We start from the raw sequence: 21535 nt of genomic DNA, 5'->3' as shown, positions 1-21535 counted from the left end.
CCTGACGTACGGAAGCGAAGCAGTCATCCCGGTTGAAGTTGGACTCGCAAGCTACAGGGTACACAACCACGATGAGGGCAGAAACGATGAGGCTATACGACTGCAGCTTGACCTAGTGGACGAGATCAGGGCAGCAGCAGAACAGAGGCTCGCTAGGTACCAGGATCGCATGGCCAAATGCTACAACTCTCGGGTCCGACACAGAGACTTCCAAGTCGGAGACCTTGTTCTTAGAAAGGTCATGGGCGCCGCTAGGGACCCTACCCAAGGGAAACTCGGCCCCAATTGGGAAGGTCCTTACCGAGTTCTGATGGGATCCAGAGAAAAGGTACTTACCACCTTGAAACATTGGAGGGACAGAAACTACCACATCCATGGAACACCGAGCACCTACGGAAGTACTACCAATAGGAGCAGCAGCATGAAGACCAACTCCTTTTATATTTTTTCAGCAAATTATAGTTTAACTCCTCAGATTTATCGTTTATTTTAGTTTTTTCGCAACAACTTTTTTAGCCCAAGGGGCAGGATTTGGTTTTAATTACTTTTATGCATGGCAATAAGAGGAGTTTTATTCAGAAATTGCTGAAGTGTATTTTCCTTCCGACGGTCCACTAAGTTTGCAGCCCAAAAAAAAAAAAAAAAAAAAAAAACGACTAAGTCCATTACACACGGACTAAAGAAAAAGCCGACGGTCCAATAAGATGGAGTAACCATCACAGGGCCCAGGCCTTAATAGCTGACGGACTAATGAAAGATGTCAAGGCATCAAGGCTAAAAAAGCCAAGAAAACAGTGGTCCGAAAAGGCTAAAAAGCCGACGGATCGACAAAGATGTCAAAAGACATCAACACCTAAAAAGCCGACGGACTAATGAAAGATGTCAAGGCATCAAGGCTAAAAAAGCCAAGAAAACAGTGGTCCGAAAAGGCTAAAAAGCCGACGGATCGAAAAAGATGTCAAAAGACATCAACACCTAAAAAGCTGAAGGGCTAAAACGATGTCAAATGACATCAGGGCCAAGGCCAAGAAGGTGACGGCCCAAAAAGACTAACAGCCTAAGGGCTGACGGTCCAATAAGGTGGAATAACCATCTTAGAGGCAAGGTCCTCAAAACTGACGGACCAACAAAGATGTCAAAAGACAACACTTGTAAGCCGACGTATTAAAAACAGACGGGAATTTCCAACGTTTGTCTGAGAGAGATAAAAGCGACGGAAATGAAATACGTGCAACTATGCATAAACGTTAAGGGCACTTAAACATTACAATTGTTTAAAACTACAATTGTTTAAAATTACAACTGTTTAAAACTAAAACTGTCTAAAAATTACAACTGTTTTCCAGAAGAGATGAAAAAAGAAAAAAGAAGCAAACTACAAAGCCATAATTAGGCAGCAGGAACGTCAGCAGGATTACCGTCAGCAAGACGGTCTTCAACGTCCACTATAACAGCAGGAGAATCGGAAGCTGTAGGATTAGCGGCAGGCTGAGCCAAGACGACGCTGCCGTCATGCTCCGGTGTGGGTTCGGGCTGAAGAGAGACGTCGTCTCCATCGTCCATTGTAATCCCAGACAAGTCCAGATCCGGGAAGGCCGACGCAACCTGACGAAGGCAATCATCAAACCCAGTGCCATAATACTGACCACATGAGTCGATGAAAGACTGCGACGTTTTGAAGTCCCTGATCGCGTCAGCCCCCGCCGTCTGTAGCCTCTCCTCCAGAGCCGTCACCTCTCCTTGGAGCTTGACGTTCTCGCCACTGGCCGCCGTCAGTTTAGTATTAACATCCTGCAGCTCCTGGTTCAGGATACGGACGGCTTCCTTATACTGAGCCTGCTGATTCAGCAAGTTCTTGTTATGGCTGCGAACTCGACTGACGACCCCCTCCTTCGCCACGCAACGGTCACGGAGGGCTTTGACACGAACCAAGGCCTGAAAGAGCATATCCGTCAGATAAAAAGTACGCCAAAACAAGATACGGCATGTTCAACCCAAAAATGTGAGAAACTTACCCTGGAGAGATCAAAGAGGGCCGACGCCCCTAAATCCTCCGTCCCTACTTGATCACAGGGCTCCATGTCCGTTGGTTTTATCAGGGACTCAACCTCCCCGACGGCATATTCTTTGTGGGTTAGGAGACGGCACGGACCCTCAGTGACGGGACCAGCGGAAGTCATCACCCCCTTTCCTGCACCATGACCAGACGTCGGAGGGGACTTTTCCTTCAATGGTTCGACTGACGGAGTAACGGCAGGCTTTTTTAAGGGTCGGCCGTCACTCCCGTCAGGTTTCCTCTTCGCCACTTTGGCGACGGCCGTGGGGGTTGACGAGGCTTCCCCCCCTGCTTCCTTGGCCTTCCTCTCCTCCTTCTGACGAGCTGCGGCAGCCCGTATCCTTTGCTTCGCAGAATCCATCTCTACAACACAAAGAAAACACTTTAGGAAAAGTGACGGAAATAATGAAACTGACGGAAAAATAAAAGTCTACTTACGACGTCGCGCAAACTCCTCCAACCTGCGAGCTTCCGCTGACGGATTTGGGCCCCCACAGTATAGATGGAGGGTGTCAAGGGTAATCAAATCCCTGCACTTACGGTCCTCCAAAGGAATTTCTAGAACCCGATGGATGAACTCCTCCTGCTCGTCAGTTATATGCGGACGGGTATAAGCTGGGAAAAGAGAAAAAAAAATAAAAAAAAAATAATAAATAACAAGTGTTAGCACCATCACTTCAAAAAACGCACGAGCCTCGTGGGTGACGGGATTAACCTGAATCCTTGACAAAGGCCCAGGTATTGTCAAAGTAACCACTGGGCATCGTCGCCCACTCCTCCTGACGGCACACCCAGTCCGTCCCTTCAACGAAAAAATACCTACTCTTCCAGTTCCTATTTGAGTCAGGCATATCTGACACTAACCGTAGCCCTTTCTCTCGGGCATTAAAATGATAAGTCCCCTTAGACGAGGCAATGTGATGAGGCCTATAACAATAAAAAAATTCTCCAAGTGTAAGCTGACGGTGCCCTCCACTAAAGCTGCCCCACAGGATTTCAGCTCCTATAAAGGTCCTCCAGGCGTTTGGGATAATCTGGGTGACGGATATTCCTAGGAAATCAGCTAGCTGACGGTGCAGAGCCGTCAACGGTAACCTCAGGCCCGCAGCAAACATGGCGTCATACATACCGACGTCAGCTGTCCGCCCGGAGTAGCACCTCTCACCCTCTCTAGGGAGACGGATGGGAATGTGGTCTGGGATCTGATAGCGAACCCGTAACTCCCTAAAGACCTTACCACTCATCCCGGGCAAAAATTTGTTGACGGCCCAATCCTCAGGGAGAATGAAGGGACGGTTATCTCCGGAACCCTCCGAACTCCCTTCACTGGATCTCTCAGCCCCGTCACTATCATCCCCGTCAACATTTATGCCATCCCCGTCAACATCCAATCCAACCCCATCATTTTCATCCCCTCCTCTCCCATCCCCCTCTCCCTCAGCAAAACTCTCTTCACTGTCAGGAGATTGGGCTGACGACTCTCTCTCTGACGGGAGGGAGAACTCTGACTCATTTCCAGAACCAAAGGCCTCGTCGTAGCCCGCTCCCTCGCGGACTGACGACTTGTCACAAGACGCGTCACTCGACATCTGACTACCTACAAGTGACGGGTTCAAACTAAGTACCTAGGATGACGGCCTCACTTATGAGCCAGAAAATAAAAAGAAAAAGGAGAGAGGATGAAAACTCACCGGTATGGAAGCCTTCTGGACGGCTCTAGAGACAGCAACGGTAAAGTGACGGTGGTGAAGCTGACGAAAGATGAGCGACGGTCTGTCTCTCCACAAATTCAGCAGGGTTGAAATAGTGAAAAATGACTGAAAACGCTGTTTATATACATGGAAAAAATGGCGCGGAAGACGAAGCGACATCTCGTCAGGAGTGAGGCCAATGGGAACGAGCCACCTGTCCAGGGCATTAAATGCTCAGATCTACGCGATGTTTCTGCCTCTTTTGAAAACAAACTCCATAACCCGTCAGTGCAGAGGGTGACGGAGATATGGAGTAGGGGGCAAATGATGAGGATAAAAACACTGGCAAGGGTGACGGCACGTGCCTGACAAGGGTGACGGCACGTACCTGACAAAGGCGACGGTGCAAACCTGGTAAGAGTGAAGATGCCGACTTAACAAGGATGACGAGATGGTCTTGCCGTCAGCATACCTTCTAGGCTGACGGTGATGTAAGGCAGAAGAACTCCACATAGGCCGAACTTCCTGAAGCTTACAGAGTAAGCATAGACTGACGGGATAACATAAACTGACGGTGTCAGTCTATGAAGTTTCCATTTTGCACGTATAAGTAAATAACTTGCTCCCCACGTTTCATGGAACCTAAAGACTCCTATATGGAAAGAATCCCGTAAAATACGCCCAAGGAGACTCCTACAAGGAAAAGACTTCTACTCCAAGGAAAAGAGGGTCAGCCCTCTCTACTATAAAAACCCAAGCACCCTCACAAATCAAGGTACGCGTAATTTACCCTCTCTAGCACTCTAGAGCAGTGAGAATAATTCTAATTTGACCTTCGGAGGGTACTTGGCCGGTACCACACCGGTACTCCCCGCTAGGTTATTCTTTTTCATTGTGCAGGTGCCATTAGTAATCGTACGAGGAACGTGTGACTCATTGGTGGTATTGTTTTCGGTATCATCAAAAATGATAAGTAGAAACTATTCATGGATAATGATAATCCAAAAAAGCAAAGTAACAGACGCAATAAAAAATTTAAAAAAAAAAATGCACTTAAGTTAATTGATATAGTTAAAAATATATATTTTTTGATGAGTTCATGCTTCTGGTAGAGGTTGCCCTGCAAGAAATACACTATATTCATTCTCAATATATTTATAAAATTATTATATTACTTTTAACATTTCCACTTTCTTATATTTTTTTAAGTTTTAATGATTTCATAAGTTAGAAAATGTTCATAAAAAAAAAGTTAGAAAATAAAAATATTACACATACATTTGATAAAATACTTCCTACAAATGCTTTTACGCTCTGTTTGTTTCAACATTATTGTTTTCTGAAAAATGGTTCATTTTACAAAAAGTATTTTTTAGAAAACTATCTCATTTTTCGGTGTTTGGTAACGACCTTAAAAATGAGTCTGAGAATGTTTTCTGGTGATTGTTATGCAATTTTTTTTATTTATATTTCTTGTATAATTTAAAACATATACACACATATATATATAAATTGACAGGGGAATACATCTTTAATAAGTACAAATAATGATGGTGTCTAAAAAATAGCCAACTCCTTATTCATCCATGTATGTCGTCCATAGAAAAGGAAAGTCGTCCTTAGTTCACAAGGCATAGACTACTCGCCTGTCGTCCGTGGAAACCTCTGGACGACATCTACTGACTGATGTACCATTTCTCGTCCAACAGCACTTAGGACGAGACCAAAGCAGTTTTGACATGAAAAGATAACCGCTGTAGCGGTTATCAAGTTGTACGCTCCAAACTCCGTGAAATAGGGGGAAGTTATCCAACGGATAACCGTTTCCTAAACCTATAAAAGGGGATGAATCTCCAACAAGAAAAAGCTAAGTATTTTCTTCTTTCCAGACACTATATTTCTTGAAGAGGAGAATTGCTAACTTCATCATCGGAGGGATTTTGACCGGCCAACCCCGGTCTCCTCTGATCTCTTATTTCTTATCTTTCAGGCCCTCAACATCATCGAGATCCGTGCCGTTCAACTAACTGAATCCTTGATCGCTATCAAATAACAATAACTTTTAATTGTTTACTATTTTTACTAGTACACTAATTGTTCACTATGGTGAATTACAAGTTCTCAATATTACTCTAAATTATGTATTTATGTAATGTATCTGTATAATATATCATCATTGCATAATGCATCTGCCAACAAATTAATACAATTCCCTTAAACAATTATCATTTATTATATAACAATATTATTAATTTACCATAAATATTGTCCTATGTAAAAGCAATTTAGAGCCATAGAAGCACTATATTTAAAATTTTCGTCTTTTACTTCATTCATTCATTCATTTTTTTCTTTTTCCTTTTTTTTTTTTTTTTGCACTTTTATATTCAAAAAAGTAGTAACTTCTGCCTGAAATCCATCAAACCGAAAATTTCTAAGAGAAAAAATAAAATCAAGCTTGAAATTCAAAGTAAAGAATTGAGATTTTGGTAGAGAGGAATGAAATAATAACTGCTGCAAATCTATTCTCCTTTGCAAGTCGGAGCTAAGACTGATCAGTGAGGGGAAAAAAAATATAATCAGAGAATTGTATTATAAAGGAGAAAAGAAACAAGGAGAAAAGAGAGACGAGAGACAGATGGAGAGAGAGAGAAAGATCTATAGGAAGAGGAGAGACCAGAGTTAGTGATAGTGAGGGTGTGAGGACTAAGGAGAGAAAGTAAAAGAAAGTGAGAAAAAGTGAGAGAACTTACTATGAAAGAGAGAAGGCGCCAAAAAATTATGTTTCTCATGACTACAGATGAATATAATATTTATAGGAGATGCAACACATGAGAGAGAGGTTGTTTTCCAAAAAAAATATTTTGGAAAACAGCCTATAGAAAATAAGTTTTATTTTTATTAGTATTTTTCGTTGACTAAAGATAGTTTTCCGTTGACCAGTTTTTTTTTTTTTTTTTTTGGTGCTACCAAACACTGGAAAATGTGAAAAATTATTTTTGCAGAACGTTTTCCAATGAAACAAACAGAGCATTAGATTGAACATCAACTAGTGAAGCAAATAGGAGACTGGGTTTTTCCCCATGATATACAAATAAATAAATATAGAAATAAAAGGGAAAGGCTTGATAAAGAGCTTATTACCAAACCTGTAAACCAATGCCCGGATTCCAAACTTAACAAGTAAGCCCACGACACCAAGTGAGCTTATCAAAAATTTTAATTATATTTTATTACTAAATACAAATTGTCAAATTGAACTAATAACTATACTAAAAATAATCATTGATTACCTGTATTGATTGGAATAAATAAGCACATTAACGTATTCATGATTTTTTTTTTTTTTTTATAGAAATATTCATGAATATGTTAGAGTGAGAATAATTGCATCACTAAAAAATATCTACATCCTAGCTAGAATTTGATAAAAAAAAAAAATATATATATATATATATATATTGAATTCCTCTGTCCGTCGGTGGAGCTGGCCAATGGTAAAATATTATTTAAAAAAAAAAGAATCGATATATATATATTTTTTATGGAAAGAATTGAATTATTTTTTTTAAAAAGGAAAGAATAAAAAATATAAAACTTTTTTACATTTTTTTTTCATTTAAAACCTATTTAATTTTTTTATTAAAACTTTAAATGGTCTTTTATTCTTCTATCTTTAAATTAAAAATATGTACTAATTCAAAGACCTTCGCGGGGGGGGGGGGGGGGGGGGGGGGGGGGGGGTGTTAGGGGGGATATGATTTTTTTTTCTTGAATATGTAACCAAATTAACTTAAGTCCTAATACTCCTCTGCAAATGATTATGGGTTTGTTTGGTAGCAAATTTCAAATAACAGTTTTCAGTGTTTAAAAACTGAAAATTATAGTTAAAAATTATTGTTTTGACAAAGATGTTTTATTAAGAATATTTGATTTACAATTCTCAAATTATGATGTTCAAAACATGTATTTTGATAACTCATCCATATTATTTTTTAGTTTTCAAGTAACATTGTTGACTGAGCCTATTGTAAATATATAAGTTGAAAATTTTGGGACTCACTTGACAATACCAAACATAACTGAAACTCTCTCTCTCATCACACTTTAACCTCTTCTTCTTTTCTTTCTTTTTCTCTCTACTTAAATAAAATGGTATACTTTTACTGTACTACTCAATGAGTTATCATTTAAAAAAAACACACACACACGCACACACATACACATACCTAACACACAATTATATTTTTTACATTTTAAAATATGTTATTTAAAACATGGTATACTAAACACATTTTTTTGCATTGTAAGTATTTTAAACACATGTTTTTACATCATTTTAAACACCAATACTTAAACACTATTACCAAATGACCATTGTCCAAATTCACCAACCATTAGAGTAGTTGACTTTGTTCTCCCAAAAAAAAAAAAAATGCTTAGATGTTTCTTAATCTGAGGACGGTGAGGCATATCATCATGCAAGGGCCTAAAATTTATATATATATAATAATTTAAAAATTTTTATTTGTCTACCCTTCAAAAAAAAGTTGGGAACGCCCTCAGGTTTTTTTATGCCAATAAAATTAAATTTTACTCTGTAATTTGTTTTACATTTAGTGGATGAATGATTACTTGATTGCGTATATTGAAAGAGATGTAGCTTGTAATATTGATAATGAGACTATCATGCAACGATTTCAAAATATGAAAACTCGTAAAAGATAATTATAAATTTTATGTATTTGCGTGTTTTTTTATTGTTATTATTGTCAATATATGAATTTCTCTTTTTATTAAATTGTATAATTTATACTTCTTAAAGAACACCCTGAAAAAAATTCTTGGAGTCACCACTGTCATCATGGATGATTTTTTTTTTTTTTAATTATTGATAAAATTATTTGTTTCTTCCAAATATGTCTTTTTTTTTTTTTTTACATTATCTTGGATTCCAAATGTCTTTGATATGAAAAATATTTGGCACTTTCATGAATATGATGGATTACCAATTCCACGTTCCTAATGAAACTAGACTAGTATATATAGCGTTGAAGAAATGTACCATTTTATATCTCCACGCAAGCGAGAGCTATTCAGAACGTGAGTCTTACTTGCATATATTTTACTCCAATCATAGGTTGCGTATGAACACTTGCATTCACCCAAAGCTATAGCTATCTGTGGGGCCCGGCCCAAAAATGATGGGCTATTCCAAACTCAGGCCCGTCCGAGGAGCGTCCTGTCCAACGAAAAGCCTCATATGAAGCGCTATTCAACCCCAATAGCGTCAAGGAAACCTGTCCGAGGAGTAACTCCTCCTCGGACATCGCGAAGCCCAGACGAGAAACTTGCCCCAGCCATTTCAGCTCGTCTTCCCAACATATAAAACGAATTAAATTCAAAATATCTCACGGAAGGCTACCACCACATTAATTGCGCCCCAACCACCCTCTTGGCCGCATTAATGAGGAAAAGACTCCTGAACAGTACCGCCTTGGCCTCTGCAACTCACAAAGGGTCTGATGAGGGCGTCTGATGGGACAGGTGCTCGAGTGGATGCTTGGATGATTAACAGGTGTAAGGCTGGGATGAAAAGAAGAAAAATATATAATGTAGTGGAGTCCCTCAAAGAAGGGGACGGGAGAACTGTATCAGGAACGAAAAAGAAATAAAATCAGACTTGAGAAAGATCCATTCTAGTGTTTTTCTATTTTCCTTTTGCAAACCATACTGCCCATGCATAAGACCGAACAAGTTCACTGAGGCCAAGTTCTTTGACCCATCCTCTACAAATAATTATTGTGGGTTGCGCTTTGGGCCAGGGCCTAATCAACACAAGTTGGGCCAGGAAAATCGTGTAACCACAATTGGCGCCGTCTGTGGGGAGAGCTAGGGCATCAGCTAGTGCAACAGTTGAGCATGGAAGAACTAGATCCACACCAGGAGGATCCTCACCAAGCTAACTCCCAACGAACACGACCTGCCGAGTCCCAGAGGCAAAATAACCCAACCAACCCAAGCGGCAGGGGGAATCGTGAGGGGAGTGTGCATACCACCCGGACGAGCCAGAGTCACACTCAGACAGGAAGTCACGTGTCTCAGAGGCGAAATAGTCACCAGGCCATGCAGCGAGAGATAGATGACCTAAAAAGGAAGTTACGACGTGCGCAGCGAAGACGATCTCCCTCTGACTCAGGCGAGTCTTCTAATCCGGAAGACGTGAGTTACAGACGAAGGTCAAGGACCCCCCCAAGCGAAACCTTTTCTTACGAAAAGGAACCACGCCTTGTACGGAAGTATGAGCGCCCATCCAGCAAAGGTTCGGGGAGCGACGCCATGAAGAAGGCGTTGGATCAGGTCTCAAGATCACCCTTCACGAATAGAATCGAAGGGGCTAAGATGCCAAGACGCTTCAACCAACCGGCGTTCGCCATTTATCACGGCAAAGCAGACCCGGTGGAGCACGTGAGTCAGTTTAATCAAAAGATGGCAATTTACTCGCAAAACGAGGCCCTGATGTGCAAAATCTTCCCCTCTAGCTTGGGATCGATGGCAATGAGATGGTTCAACAGCCTGAAGACAAACTCCGTAGGCTCCTACAAGCAGCTCACTCAAGCTTTTTGTTCCCGTTTCATTACAAACACCAGAGTCCCTCGACCTCTCAGTTCGCTGCTGTCCTTATCCATGCACGAAGGAGAAACCCTGAAAGCGTACTCGGATAGGTATTGGGAGGTGTATAACGATTTAGATGACAACCATGATAACGTCGCTATCAGCACGTTCACAAGCGGCCTCCCCACCGGGCATGGCTTAAGGAAATCCCTCACCGGGAAACCAGTTACTGACGTCCAACAGCTGATGGATAGGATCGACAAGTACAAAAGAGTGGAGGAGGATCAGCTGCAGGGGAAGGGAAAGGAGAAGGTCATCCCCTTTAAAGCAAATGATTTCAGAATGGAACGTCACAATCCTGGTCAGCCGAGGAGAGATTTTCCGCGACAGGCTGGGCAGAGCACCCCGCAAACAGTGAATGCCGTATTCAGAGAGCCGGTACAACAAGTACTGGAGAGAGTAAGGGATGAACCCTATTTCAGATGGCCGGGAAAGATGGCTGGAAACCCTGCCAATCGTAATCAGAACTTGTATTGCCAATATCATCAGGACCACGGGCATACTACTGAGGAGTGAGGACTGCAGGAATTTGTGGAATCACCTGGATCAATTGGTCCGAGAAGGAAAGCTACGCCACCTGCTGCACCCATCGAGCGGCCATCCCGGCCAAGCGACACAAGAACCTCGAAGGGACGTGTCTTTAAGACCCCCCACCGGGACGATACATGTCATCCTCGCTGCACCAGGAAGAACTGGGCCACCCATCCCCAGGGTATTAGCCGTGGACCACCTTCCCTCCGAGGGCAGACAAAGGGAACCCAAAAGGATAAAAAAGGGAAGCTCTTTGATACTGGGATTCTCGGATGAGGACAAGGGAGGAACAATTCAACCTCACGATGACGCCTTGGTGGTCACCTTGCGGATTGGGGGTTTCGATGTGAAAAGGGTATTAGTAGACTCTGGAAGTGCGGTGGAGATAATGTACCCCGACCTATACAAGGGGCTGAATCTGAAGCCAGAAGACTTGACAGCTTATGACTCCCCCCTCCTCAGCTTCGAGGGGAAGCTTGTAACGCTAAAGGGGCAAATCCGACTGCCCGTACAGACTGGGGCGGAAGTGGTGGAGGTGAATTTCATCGTGGTCGACGCTTATTCACCCTACACCGCGATAGTCGCAAGGCCATGGATCCACAGCCTAGAGGCCGTGACCTCCACACTTCACCAGAAAGTGAAATACCCATCCAGAGGACGAGTGGAAGAGATCCGAGGAGATCAGGCCGTGGCCAGGAAGTGTGTGGTGGCCGCCATTTTACATCGGCCCTTGGTCGAGACCTCGGCCCCAAAGAGCTTATAGCAACCAGCCTCCTCGGCAAAGCAAGACGAGGGGCTGGCCGAGGAGATGAGGTGTGAAGGTTTAGATAAGGTTGCTGTCAGCAATGACCCGGAGAAGTTCTTTCAGGTCGGCTCTGAATTGCCCTCTCAGGAAAAGGAGGAACTGGTTAGATTTCTCAGAGAAAATGTCGACGTATTCGCTTGGGACGCCTACGATGCCCCTGGAGTTGATCCCAGCCTCATCTGCCACCACCTGAACGTCAACCCCTCTTCCACTCCGAGGAAGCAACCACCCCGACGCCCTTCAAAGGAACACGCTGGTGCCGTAAGAGACGAAGTGGCCAAGTTGAAAAGAGCAGAGGCTATCAAAGAGGTCTTTTATCCTGAATGGTTGGCGAACACAGTGGTGGTAAGGAAAAAGACGGGGAAGTGAAGGGTCTGCATGGACTTCACGGACCTGAACAAGGCGTGCCCCAAGGAGCCATTCCCCCTGCTCAAAATTGATCGATTGGTGGATGCAACCGTGGGACACCCTCGAATGAGCTTCCTGGACGCCTTCCAGGGCTATCATCAGATACCCCTTGCGCTAGAGGGCCAAGAGAAAACGGCTTTCATGACGCCCATCGGAAATTATCATTATAAGGTGATGCCATTCGGGCTAAAGAACGCGGGCTCAACCTACCAAAGGATGATGACTCGGATGTTCGAGCCGCAACTGGGCAAGATCATTGAGGTGTATATAGACGATATGGTTGTGAAGAGTAAAAGGGTGTCCGAGCACGTGCAAGACCTTGGAACAGTCTTCGCTATCTTAAGGGAGCACCGGTTGCGGCTGAATGCCTCCAAATGTTCATTCGGGGTCGGGTCTGGGAAATTCCTAGGGTACATGGTCACCCATAGAGGAATAGAAGTAAGTCCTGACCAAATCAAAGCCATTAACAGTCTACAGACTCCTCGGAACCCGAAGGAAGTGCAGAAGCTCACTGGCATGATTGCGGCATTAAGCCGGTTCATATCACGATCGGCGGATCGATGTCGGCCTTTTTACCTCCTGATAAACAAGTGGAAAGAGTTTAAATGGTCGGAGGATTGCGTTCAGGCTTTCCAACAGCTTAAGGACTACCTGTCCCGACCACCCATCATGTCCAGTCCGGAGGCAGACGAGGTGCTGTTTGCCTACATCGCCGTAGCTCCCCACGCCGTAAGCCTGGTATTAATACGGGATGATAATGGGGTGCAGCGACCGGTGTACTATGTGAGCAAGTCACTACATGAAGCCGAGGTGCGATACCTACCCTTAGAGAAGGCAATTTTGGCGATAGTGCATGCAACCCGGAAGCTTCCTCATTACTTTCAGGCGCACACGGTCATCGTCCTGACTCAGCTTCCACTTCGAGCCGTGCTTCGAAGTGCTGACTACACAGGAAGGATCGCCATGTGGAGTGCTCTTCTGGGGGCTTTTGATATTAAATATATGCCCAGACCCTCCGTCAAAGGACAGTTCCTCGCGGACTTGGTAGCAGAGTTTGCTGAGCCCTCTATAGAAACGATGACCGAGAAGAAAGACCTGGGCGGAAAACTGGTTGGCGCGATTTCGGCCGGGGAAACCATGCATTGGAAGGTCTACGTGGATGGCGCGGCCAACCAGAGAGGATCAGGAGTTGGGATAGTTTTAATATCGCCAGACGGCACTGTCATTGAAAAGTCATTAAGACTCGGATTCTCGGCTATGAACAATGAAGCCGAATACGAAGCCTTACTTCAAGGAATGGCAATGGTTCAAAGGTTGGGTGGAAGAGTAATAGAAGCCTTCTCGGACTCCAGATTAGTGGTCGGACAAGTGATGGGAGAGCTGGAAGCTCGAGATACTAGGATGCAAGAGTATCTGGGACAAGTTAAACGGCTACAGGAGAGCTTTGAATCCTTCAGTTTAACGCACATCTCCAGGAGCGTAAACACTCATGCAGACTCGCTGGCCACTCTTGCCACGTCCTCGGCACGTAATTTGCCACGAGTGATCCTAGTCGAAGATCTAGTTAAGGCCAGTCCCATCAGTGGAAACCCGACCCAAGTCCATCAGATAAGACAGAGCCCCAGTTGGATGGACCCCCTAAGGAATTTCCTCCAAGATGAGATCCTACCGGAAGAAAGACTAGAAGCCGAGAAGATACGTAGAAATGCTCCTCGTTTTTGGCTATTAGAGGACCGCAAACTTTATCGGCGCTCCTACTCTGGACCGTACCTGCTCTGCGTACATCCAGAAGAGTCCGAGTCTCTTCTTGAAGAGTTGCATGAGGGAGTATGTGGAAGTCACACCGGAGGAAGATCGCTGGCGCACAGGGCACTCACCCAAGGATACTGGTGGCCGAACATGCAGAGACAAGCCCAGGAATACGCTAAGAAGTGCGATCAGTGCCAAAGATTCGCCCCAAATATCCACCAACCCGGAGGGGTTCTCAACCCACTCTCCAGTCCATGGCCGTTCGCGCAATGGGGTCTTGATATTGTTGGACCTTTCCCCAAGGCTGCGGGGAACAAGCGATACATAATAGTCGGAACCGATTACTTCACTAAATGGGTGGAGGCTGAGCCTTTGGCCAACATCAGGGACGTGGACGCCCAGAAATTCATCTGGAAGAACATTATCACCCGCTTCGGAACTCCGAGAACACTCGTTTCCGACAATGGTCTTCAGTTCGACAGCAAGAATTTTAGGGAGTATTGCCGTGAGTTTGGGATCATTAATCGATATTCCACCCCCGCATACCCCCAAGGAAATGGGCAAGTCGAGGCTGTAAACAAGGTCATAATGAACGGATTGAAGAAAAGATTGGATGAGTCAAAGGGGAGATGGGTAGAAGAGCTACCGCACGTCTTATGGACCTATCGGACAACGCCGCGGCGTTCAACCGGTGAAACCCCCTTCTCAATGACTTACGGGGCTGAGGCTGTGCTTCCGATCGAGAACAATTTCCCCACGTTGAGGTCTAGCTCGTTTACCCCAAGCGATAACGATGAGTTGCTAGGAAGAAGTCTGGACCTAGCCGAGGAAAGGAGGGAGAAGGCCACGATTCACATGGCCTATTATCACCAGAAGCTAAGACAAGGGTATGATGCTAACGTCAAACTGCGGCCTCTGGGTCCAGGTGATCTCGTGATGAGGAAGATTCTTGGCAGCGCAAAGAACCCCTCTTGGGGCAAGTTGGGGCCCAATTGGGAGGGACCATACCGTGTCACATCCGTGGCCGGAATAGGCGCCTACTACCTAGAAGATTTGGATGAAAAAACTGTACCTCGACCATGGAATGTAAATAACCTCAAGAGGTATTATTATTAATAAGAATGGCTTAGCATACGTTCTCTTTCATGACTATTTGCCGCTTGCCAGTCTACATTACAATTATTTATAAGTTTTAAACAGAACCCAAGTCCTGCATGGCTCCTCGGACCACAGACTTGGGGGAAATTAATACTTAAGCCGGTTGTTTATAAGTTTTAAACAGAACCCAAGTCCTGCATGGCTCCTCGGACCACAGACTTGGGGGAAATTGTTACTTAAGCCAACTATTTATAAGTTTTAAACAAAACCAAAGTCCTGCATGGCTCCTCGGACCACAGACTTTTGGGGAAGTTATTACTCATGACAGCTCATAGTTTTAAACAGAACCTAAGTCCTGCATGGCTCCTCGGACCACAGACTCTAGGGGAAATTATTACTCATGACAAGTCATAGTTTTAAGCAGAACCTAAGTCCTGCCTGGCTCCTCGGACCACAGACTTTTGGGGAGATTATTACTTGTGATAGATTGGGAGATTATTACTTAAAGGAAATCACTTTTAATACATGCGCACAGTCTAGCACCATCGCGACCCTCAAATGAGCAACCCAAAAACCCATTTTCATTTTGACCGTTTGCCTGTATCTACCTCGTTGCAAATGTTTAAAAAAGAACGCTATTGACATACATTCTCAGTAAGCAAAACGAACATTTTATATTAATATTCCGAGTACATTAAAAAGAGAGGTCCTTACAAAAGAATGAAAAAACAAAACAACTCTCATTAAAAAAAAAAAAAAAAAAAAAAAAAAAAAAGGGGCTAAGCCTTAGCGGGAGAATCTTCTTTCTGCTCGGGCTGAGGAGGAGGAACCTCAATGGTAGAGTCTGTGGCAGGATCCTTAGCCACATCAGGCACAAGGACGGCATCAGGCACCGCCAGGTCTTGCTCCGAAGCGACTTGGGCTTCATCAGGGTTAGCTCGGATCTCCGGAGGATAGAAGATGCTCTCGGGCAGTCTTAGGGCCGAATCCGCAGGAACTCCTGCAGCGTCGAGAGCATGAGCCCATGAAATGTCGCAGTACTCTCTGCATACCTCAGGAATCTCCTCAGACAGCCTGGCCTCCGTCTCTTCGGCCCCGAGCTGGCGAGCAGCATTCTTCTCAGCCTCTGTGGCCTCTCGGATCAGCTGGGCCTCCTCTTTTACTAGCCTCAGCTCATCCTCTACCTTTTGCAGGGCAGTCCTGAGATCCCGCACTACCTGCCTCTCGGTGGTGAGGTCGAGCTGCGTCGTGTACAGCTCTTTGCGCTGGTCCTCCGCCTGGGTCTCAGCACTCTTTAAACCAGCCTCTGCACTCTTGCGCCGGTTCTCCAACACCTTAAAGTCGTCCGTGAGTTTAAGGTGCTCGTGCTTGAGAGACCCCAAGGCTTTCTCCATCTCTGCCCGAGCCTGGGTCTCAGCCTCAGCCCTACTTCGGCTATCGCGACAAAACTCATCAGCCACGAACACCTGTTGGGTAATCTGCGAACGAAACAAGAGTGTTACAGAAATCTAACAAAATAGGAAAATCAATAGAACAGTAAAAGGATTACTTACCAACGCGAGATCCCTTTTTAGGGATAGGAAGAGTTCGGGCTGAGTGCATCGCCTATAGGCCTCCATGTCCCGAGGAAGGAGTAAGGGTTGCTCTAAGGCATCCGCCACGTACCCTGCCCGTCCTCGGTTGTACTCTCGAACCGAAGCATTGTAGGAGATGGCAACCCCATCCAGCTCCAGCTTGGGGTTCCATACACGGGGGGAGGCGCGAACGTCAGCAAGGTTCTCCTCATCCCGGCTCTCCGAGGAGTTACCCCTTCTGCTCCTCGGCGCCCGCGTAGTCTTTTGCTGTTTGGTCGGCTGGACAGCCATCTCACCCTCCTCAGGGGTGTCAACCGGTCTCTTCTTCTTCAGGTCCGGGTTAACCTTAAGGCCAGGGTCCGAGACGCCCTGGGGGACCACAGGGGAAAGGGTTTTGACCTTTGATGGACTTGGTCCCTTCGATGGCTGAACCTTTGATGACTGACCTTTCCCCCGAGAGGACATCAGCTCCTTTAGAGACTTTCCCTTTCCTGCCATGGGCTCTACCTCTTCGTCTGAAGTATCGTCCGAGCAGATAACGATTGAGGGAACACCAACTGCGGAATGTTGGTCCTGCTCTACTTCGGGATTAGAAGACTCCACCAAGGGGTTTTGCTGAATTTCCTCCTCGAAGTAAAACTTATCTATCTCCTCTTCAAGGGAAAGACGAGATGATTCAACCTCTTCTTCAACCAAAACAGCAGCACCAGGCTCGTTTACCAGAGGTAACTACTCCGCTAAGTAGGGATTTCTGACACCTGGCAACACAACTGGTGGCAAATCGTGGTCAGCTAGGAATCCGTCCCGGGACACGTCAATTCTGGCCAGCCTCGGGCTGCCAGCCCTTATAGCGTGACCGATTGCCTGGAAAGCGCTGCTCAGAGGTTGATAGCCCAAAACCAGATGGGCCGCACGCAACTGTCCGTCCCCGGTAACGTAAATCTCCGACCTGAGAAGATAGTTCAGCGCTGGCACGTTCACAAGTCTTATCCGAGGAGCAACGTGATTTTTGTCTGCAAACAAACCAAGAAAAGTGAGGTCAGATCATGAAATTTTCCAATTACAAAGAAAGCAAGAAAAAATAACCCCTCAACACTAAATCCTTTCCCCAAAAAGGATCAATCCTAAAAGCGCCGCACCTGGGTTTCCTGCCCGAGTTGGACAGTGAATACCGTCGAACCACTCCCCAGAAGCAATGAGGAAGTCATTCTTCACGGTCTTATTGGAAACTGGAAGACAAGAGATCAACCTAACGTCCTCGTTTCGGGATTTAAGATAATACCCATCATCCCCGAGGCGGTGACATTCGTACAAATAAGCCACATCGTGCCAAGTGAGGCCTAGATTCATCCGCTCGTTTAAGACATCTACACAGCCTAGTATCTTGAACATATTTGGGGCACACTGATACGGCGTCAACCTAAGGTTGAACAGGTATTCCCTTGTGATCCTGCGCATGGGAAGTGTCATCCCTCCCTCTATGAAAGCAATCATGGGGATAACGACTTCTCCCTCAACTCTATCGGTCAATATTCCTTCAAGAGGACAGTGCCGCAGCCCAACCCTCGGGGGAATGTGGTATTTAGCCCTAAAGGCTTCCATAGCGGCAGGAGTTTTTACTAATTTTTCGAATCTACCCATCTGAACTGAACTGAGGAAATGAAAGTAAAGACTGAAAAGAAAAGTAGAGTCCGAGGAGGGAATTGAAACGGAGAGAAAGGCGAAATGTACTGGTACCTTCACAAAACGCTCAAGGGGACGCCTGGGAATCTCTCTTGGACGAAGCGCTTCACAAGAACGGCTACAGCGGCGTAACGGACGCAAGTGTTTGTATATCTCTGGGATTCGATGGAGTTCTCTGGAGTCTTTTGAGGTTTGCGAAATGCAGATGAAAGAAGGAACTGAACCCCTCTGGCGTCTTATATAGCCGGGAGGAGAGAGAAAAGATCATCCCCGCCTAGAAATACGGGAAGAAACGATGGCCGTTCGATCCACGCCAAGCCGTTGGATGAAGGGAACATAACGCCTCCAGAAGTTAATGGCCACGTCTCGTAAATTGTGGCGCGTCAAAAGTAACGGTCCGCACGCGCGCCCCACGATCTCCTTATTTCCCTCCACTCACAAACATCAAAACCCCGCCTTTCCCCTCGGAGGGAGGTAAAAACCGGAGTTTTGAGGGGCTATTGTGGGGCCCGACCCAAAAATGATGGGCTATTCCAAACTCAGGCCCGTCCGAGGAGCGTCCTGTCCAACGAAAAGCCTCATATGAAGCGCTATTCAACCCCAATAGCGTCAAGGAAACCTGTCCGAGGAGTAACTCCTCCTCGGACATCACGAAGCCCAGACGAGAAACTTGCCCCAGCCATTTCAGCTCGTCTTCCCAACATATAAAACGAATTAAATTCAAAATATCTCACGGAAGGCTACCACCACATTAATTGCGCCCCAACCACCCTCTTGGCCGCATTAATGAGGAAAAGACTCCTGAACAGTACCGCCTTGGCCTCTACAACTCACAAAGGGTCTGATGAGGGCGTCTGATGGGACAGGTGCTCGAGTGGATGCTTGGATGATTAACAGGTGTAAGGCTAGGATGAAAAGAAGAAAAATATATAATGTAGTGGAGTCCCTCAAAGAAGGGGACGGGAGAACTGTATCAGGAACGAAAAAGAAATAAAATCAGACTTGAGAAAGATCCATTCTGGTGTTTTTCTATTTTCCTTTTGCAAACCATACTGCCCATGCATAAGACCGAACAAGTTCACTGAGGCCAAGTTCTTTGACCCATCCTCTACAAATAATTATTGTGGGTTGCGCTTTGGGCCAGGGCCTAATCAACACAAGTTGGGCCAGGAAAATCGTGTAACCACACTATCATTCTTTAAAAATAAAAAAGGTTTTTCTATATGTTCTATTTGTCTTGTTTATACTAGTAGAAGTCTATAAAAAGAGACAAATTTAAGGAAGAAAACCAGAGGTGCAACCCAAAGGAGAAGTTGGTGACAGAAATGAAGTTTGAAATCATGTCAAGAAAGACCATTAAACCATCAATTCCAACTCCTCATCAACATAGAACCTTTAGCCTTTCCCTTTTGGACCAAATCTTTCCCCCGATATATAGTTCAACCGTTTTCTTCTATTCCTCAAACCCTAATGAAAAAGGTAATAGTATCACCTCTCAAGTCTTGCAGCAATCTTCTCGCCTACAAAACTCACTGTCTAAAACCTTGGTTCACTTCTATCCAATGGCTGGCCGTCTCAAAGACACTGCCTCCGTTGAATGCAATGACCAAGGGGCTTATTTTGTGGAAGCTCAAGTTAGTTGCTCACTCGTAGACTTCCTTATCCAACCTAAAATTGAGTTACTAAGTCATTTTAGTCCCATCATTGATCCTTACACTACTCAATTAGCCTCGGATTCTATGTTGCTTATTCAACTCACTGCCTTTAGCTGTGGTGGAATTGCCATAGCTGTATGCCCTTCACACAAGATCATGGATGGATCGTCTCTCTTCTCATTTCTCCAAAGTTGGACAGTCACTAGTCGTGGATATGGTGAAGTAGTGATCCCGAAATTCATTGGAAGTTCTTTGTTGCCGCCTAGAGATTTGCCCATCATGCCCAATCCTAAGGTGAACTTCCAGGCTAAAAAATGCATCACAAGGAGGTTTGTCTTTGATGCCTCAAAGATATTTAGCCTCAAGGCCAAAACTGCTGGTGCAATTGGACAGCGATCCCCCACAAACGTAGAAATAGTGTTGGCACACATATTGAAATGTTCTATGGCTGCTTCTAAGTCAATATCAAGCCGTTTAGGGCCATTGGTATTGTCCCAAGCAGTGGACTTGCGCAAAAGAATGGTGCCACCCTTGCCTGAAAACAGCATAGGGAATCTCATTTGGCAATTCCTAGTGTTTTCTAAGGACAGTGAGTTAGAAATACACGATTTAGTAGCTAAAATGAGAGAAGGGTTGATAGAATTTTGCAATGAGAAGGCCAATAAATTCAAAGGTGATGAAGGTTTCCAAATGGTTTGTGAGTCACTCAAGGAAAGGGGTGAATTAATGAAGAGAATGGACATTACCATTTATAGATGTACAAGCTTGTGCAAGCTGCCACTATATGAAATGGATTTTGGGTGGGGAAAGCCCATGTGGATCACTAATAATTCAAGCAATTACTTCGAGAAACTAATTGTCTTGATGGATACAAAACAAGGTGATGGCATAGAAGCTTGGGTGACATTGGAGGAACGAGAGATGGAAATATTTCAACGTAGCAAGGGGCTCCTTGAATTTGCTTCCTTTAACCCTAGTGCTTTTGTTAAACAAAGCCGCATTTGAATAATCTTTCAAAGCACAGAATTCTATGAAATTAATACTTTCACTAATCTCTCTCTCCTATGTTTTTTCTTCTTCATATATATACTCATGTTTTAATTGGAAAATATGACCATTAAAAGGGATTCAAATCAAAATTTACTCCACAAAAAGAACTAGACAATGCTATTAAGTCATAAACCTCTTGATGCCAATAGTTGTGCATAGTCACATATAAAGGATTTTGACAACTTCGTACATAATTTTGTTCTAACTTAAAAGTTGATGAAATGTGAACTGAAACATGTTGATTCAAAAATGAATTCTTTATTGTTACCACCCTCAAGTCAAATCCCTAAAATTATAAAAATACTAATTGTGATTGAAGGTAACTAGGTGTTACCAAGTTAGTTCTAATATTACATGTTCTGCATGATTAGAAAAATAATTAGTCACATTTGCTTTGAGCCAGGTTTCCCTCTTTGTGCTTGTTGGGCAATGGATACCTGACCAACTTGATTTTTTTTTTTAAAATATATATATAAAAAAATAAAAAACTGGGCAGCGTGTGTTAGTATATATGTGTTTTCAATTTTTCTTTATTAATATTGATGTATAGTGTATTCAGC

At 44.4% G+C, this 21535-nt stretch overlaps 2 protein-coding genes across 2 annotated transcripts; one reads left to right on the top strand and one right to left on the bottom strand.

Moving 5' to 3' along the window:
• Nucleotides 1-1256: 1256 nt before the first annotated feature.
• LOC126690913 (uncharacterized) lies at nucleotides 1257-2180 on the bottom strand. The gene is made up of 2 exons (XM_050386023.1): nucleotides 2016-2180; nucleotides 1257-1935 (listed from the first exon to the last, which is right to left on the bottom strand). The coding sequence occupies exons 1-2, from the start codon at nucleotides 2178-2180 to the stop codon at nucleotides 1390-1392; spliced, it is 711 nt and encodes a 236-aa protein (XP_050241980.1). The 3' UTR covers nucleotides 1257-1389.
• Nucleotides 2181-3903: 1723 nt separating this feature from the next.
• On the top strand, nucleotides 3904-20977 carry LOC126691347 (acyltransferase Pun1-like). Its single transcript, XM_050386399.1, has 2 exons — nucleotides 3904-4104; nucleotides 19524-20977. The coding sequence occupies exons 1-2, from the start codon at nucleotides 3904-3906 to the stop codon at nucleotides 20928-20930; spliced, it is 1608 nt and encodes a 535-aa protein (XP_050242356.1). The 3' UTR covers nucleotides 20931-20977.
• Nucleotides 20978-21535: the final 558 nt, after the last annotated feature.

The sequence above is a fragment of the Quercus robur genome, chromosome 7, assembly GCF_932294415.1.
Source record: "Quercus robur chromosome 7, dhQueRobu3.1, whole genome shotgun sequence".
In the NCBI taxonomy this organism is placed as follows: domain Eukaryota; kingdom Viridiplantae; phylum Streptophyta; class Magnoliopsida; order Fagales; family Fagaceae; genus Quercus; species Quercus robur.
The sequence above is the reverse complement of the archived record's forward strand: the minus strand, read 5'-3'. Positions and strand labels throughout refer to the sequence as shown.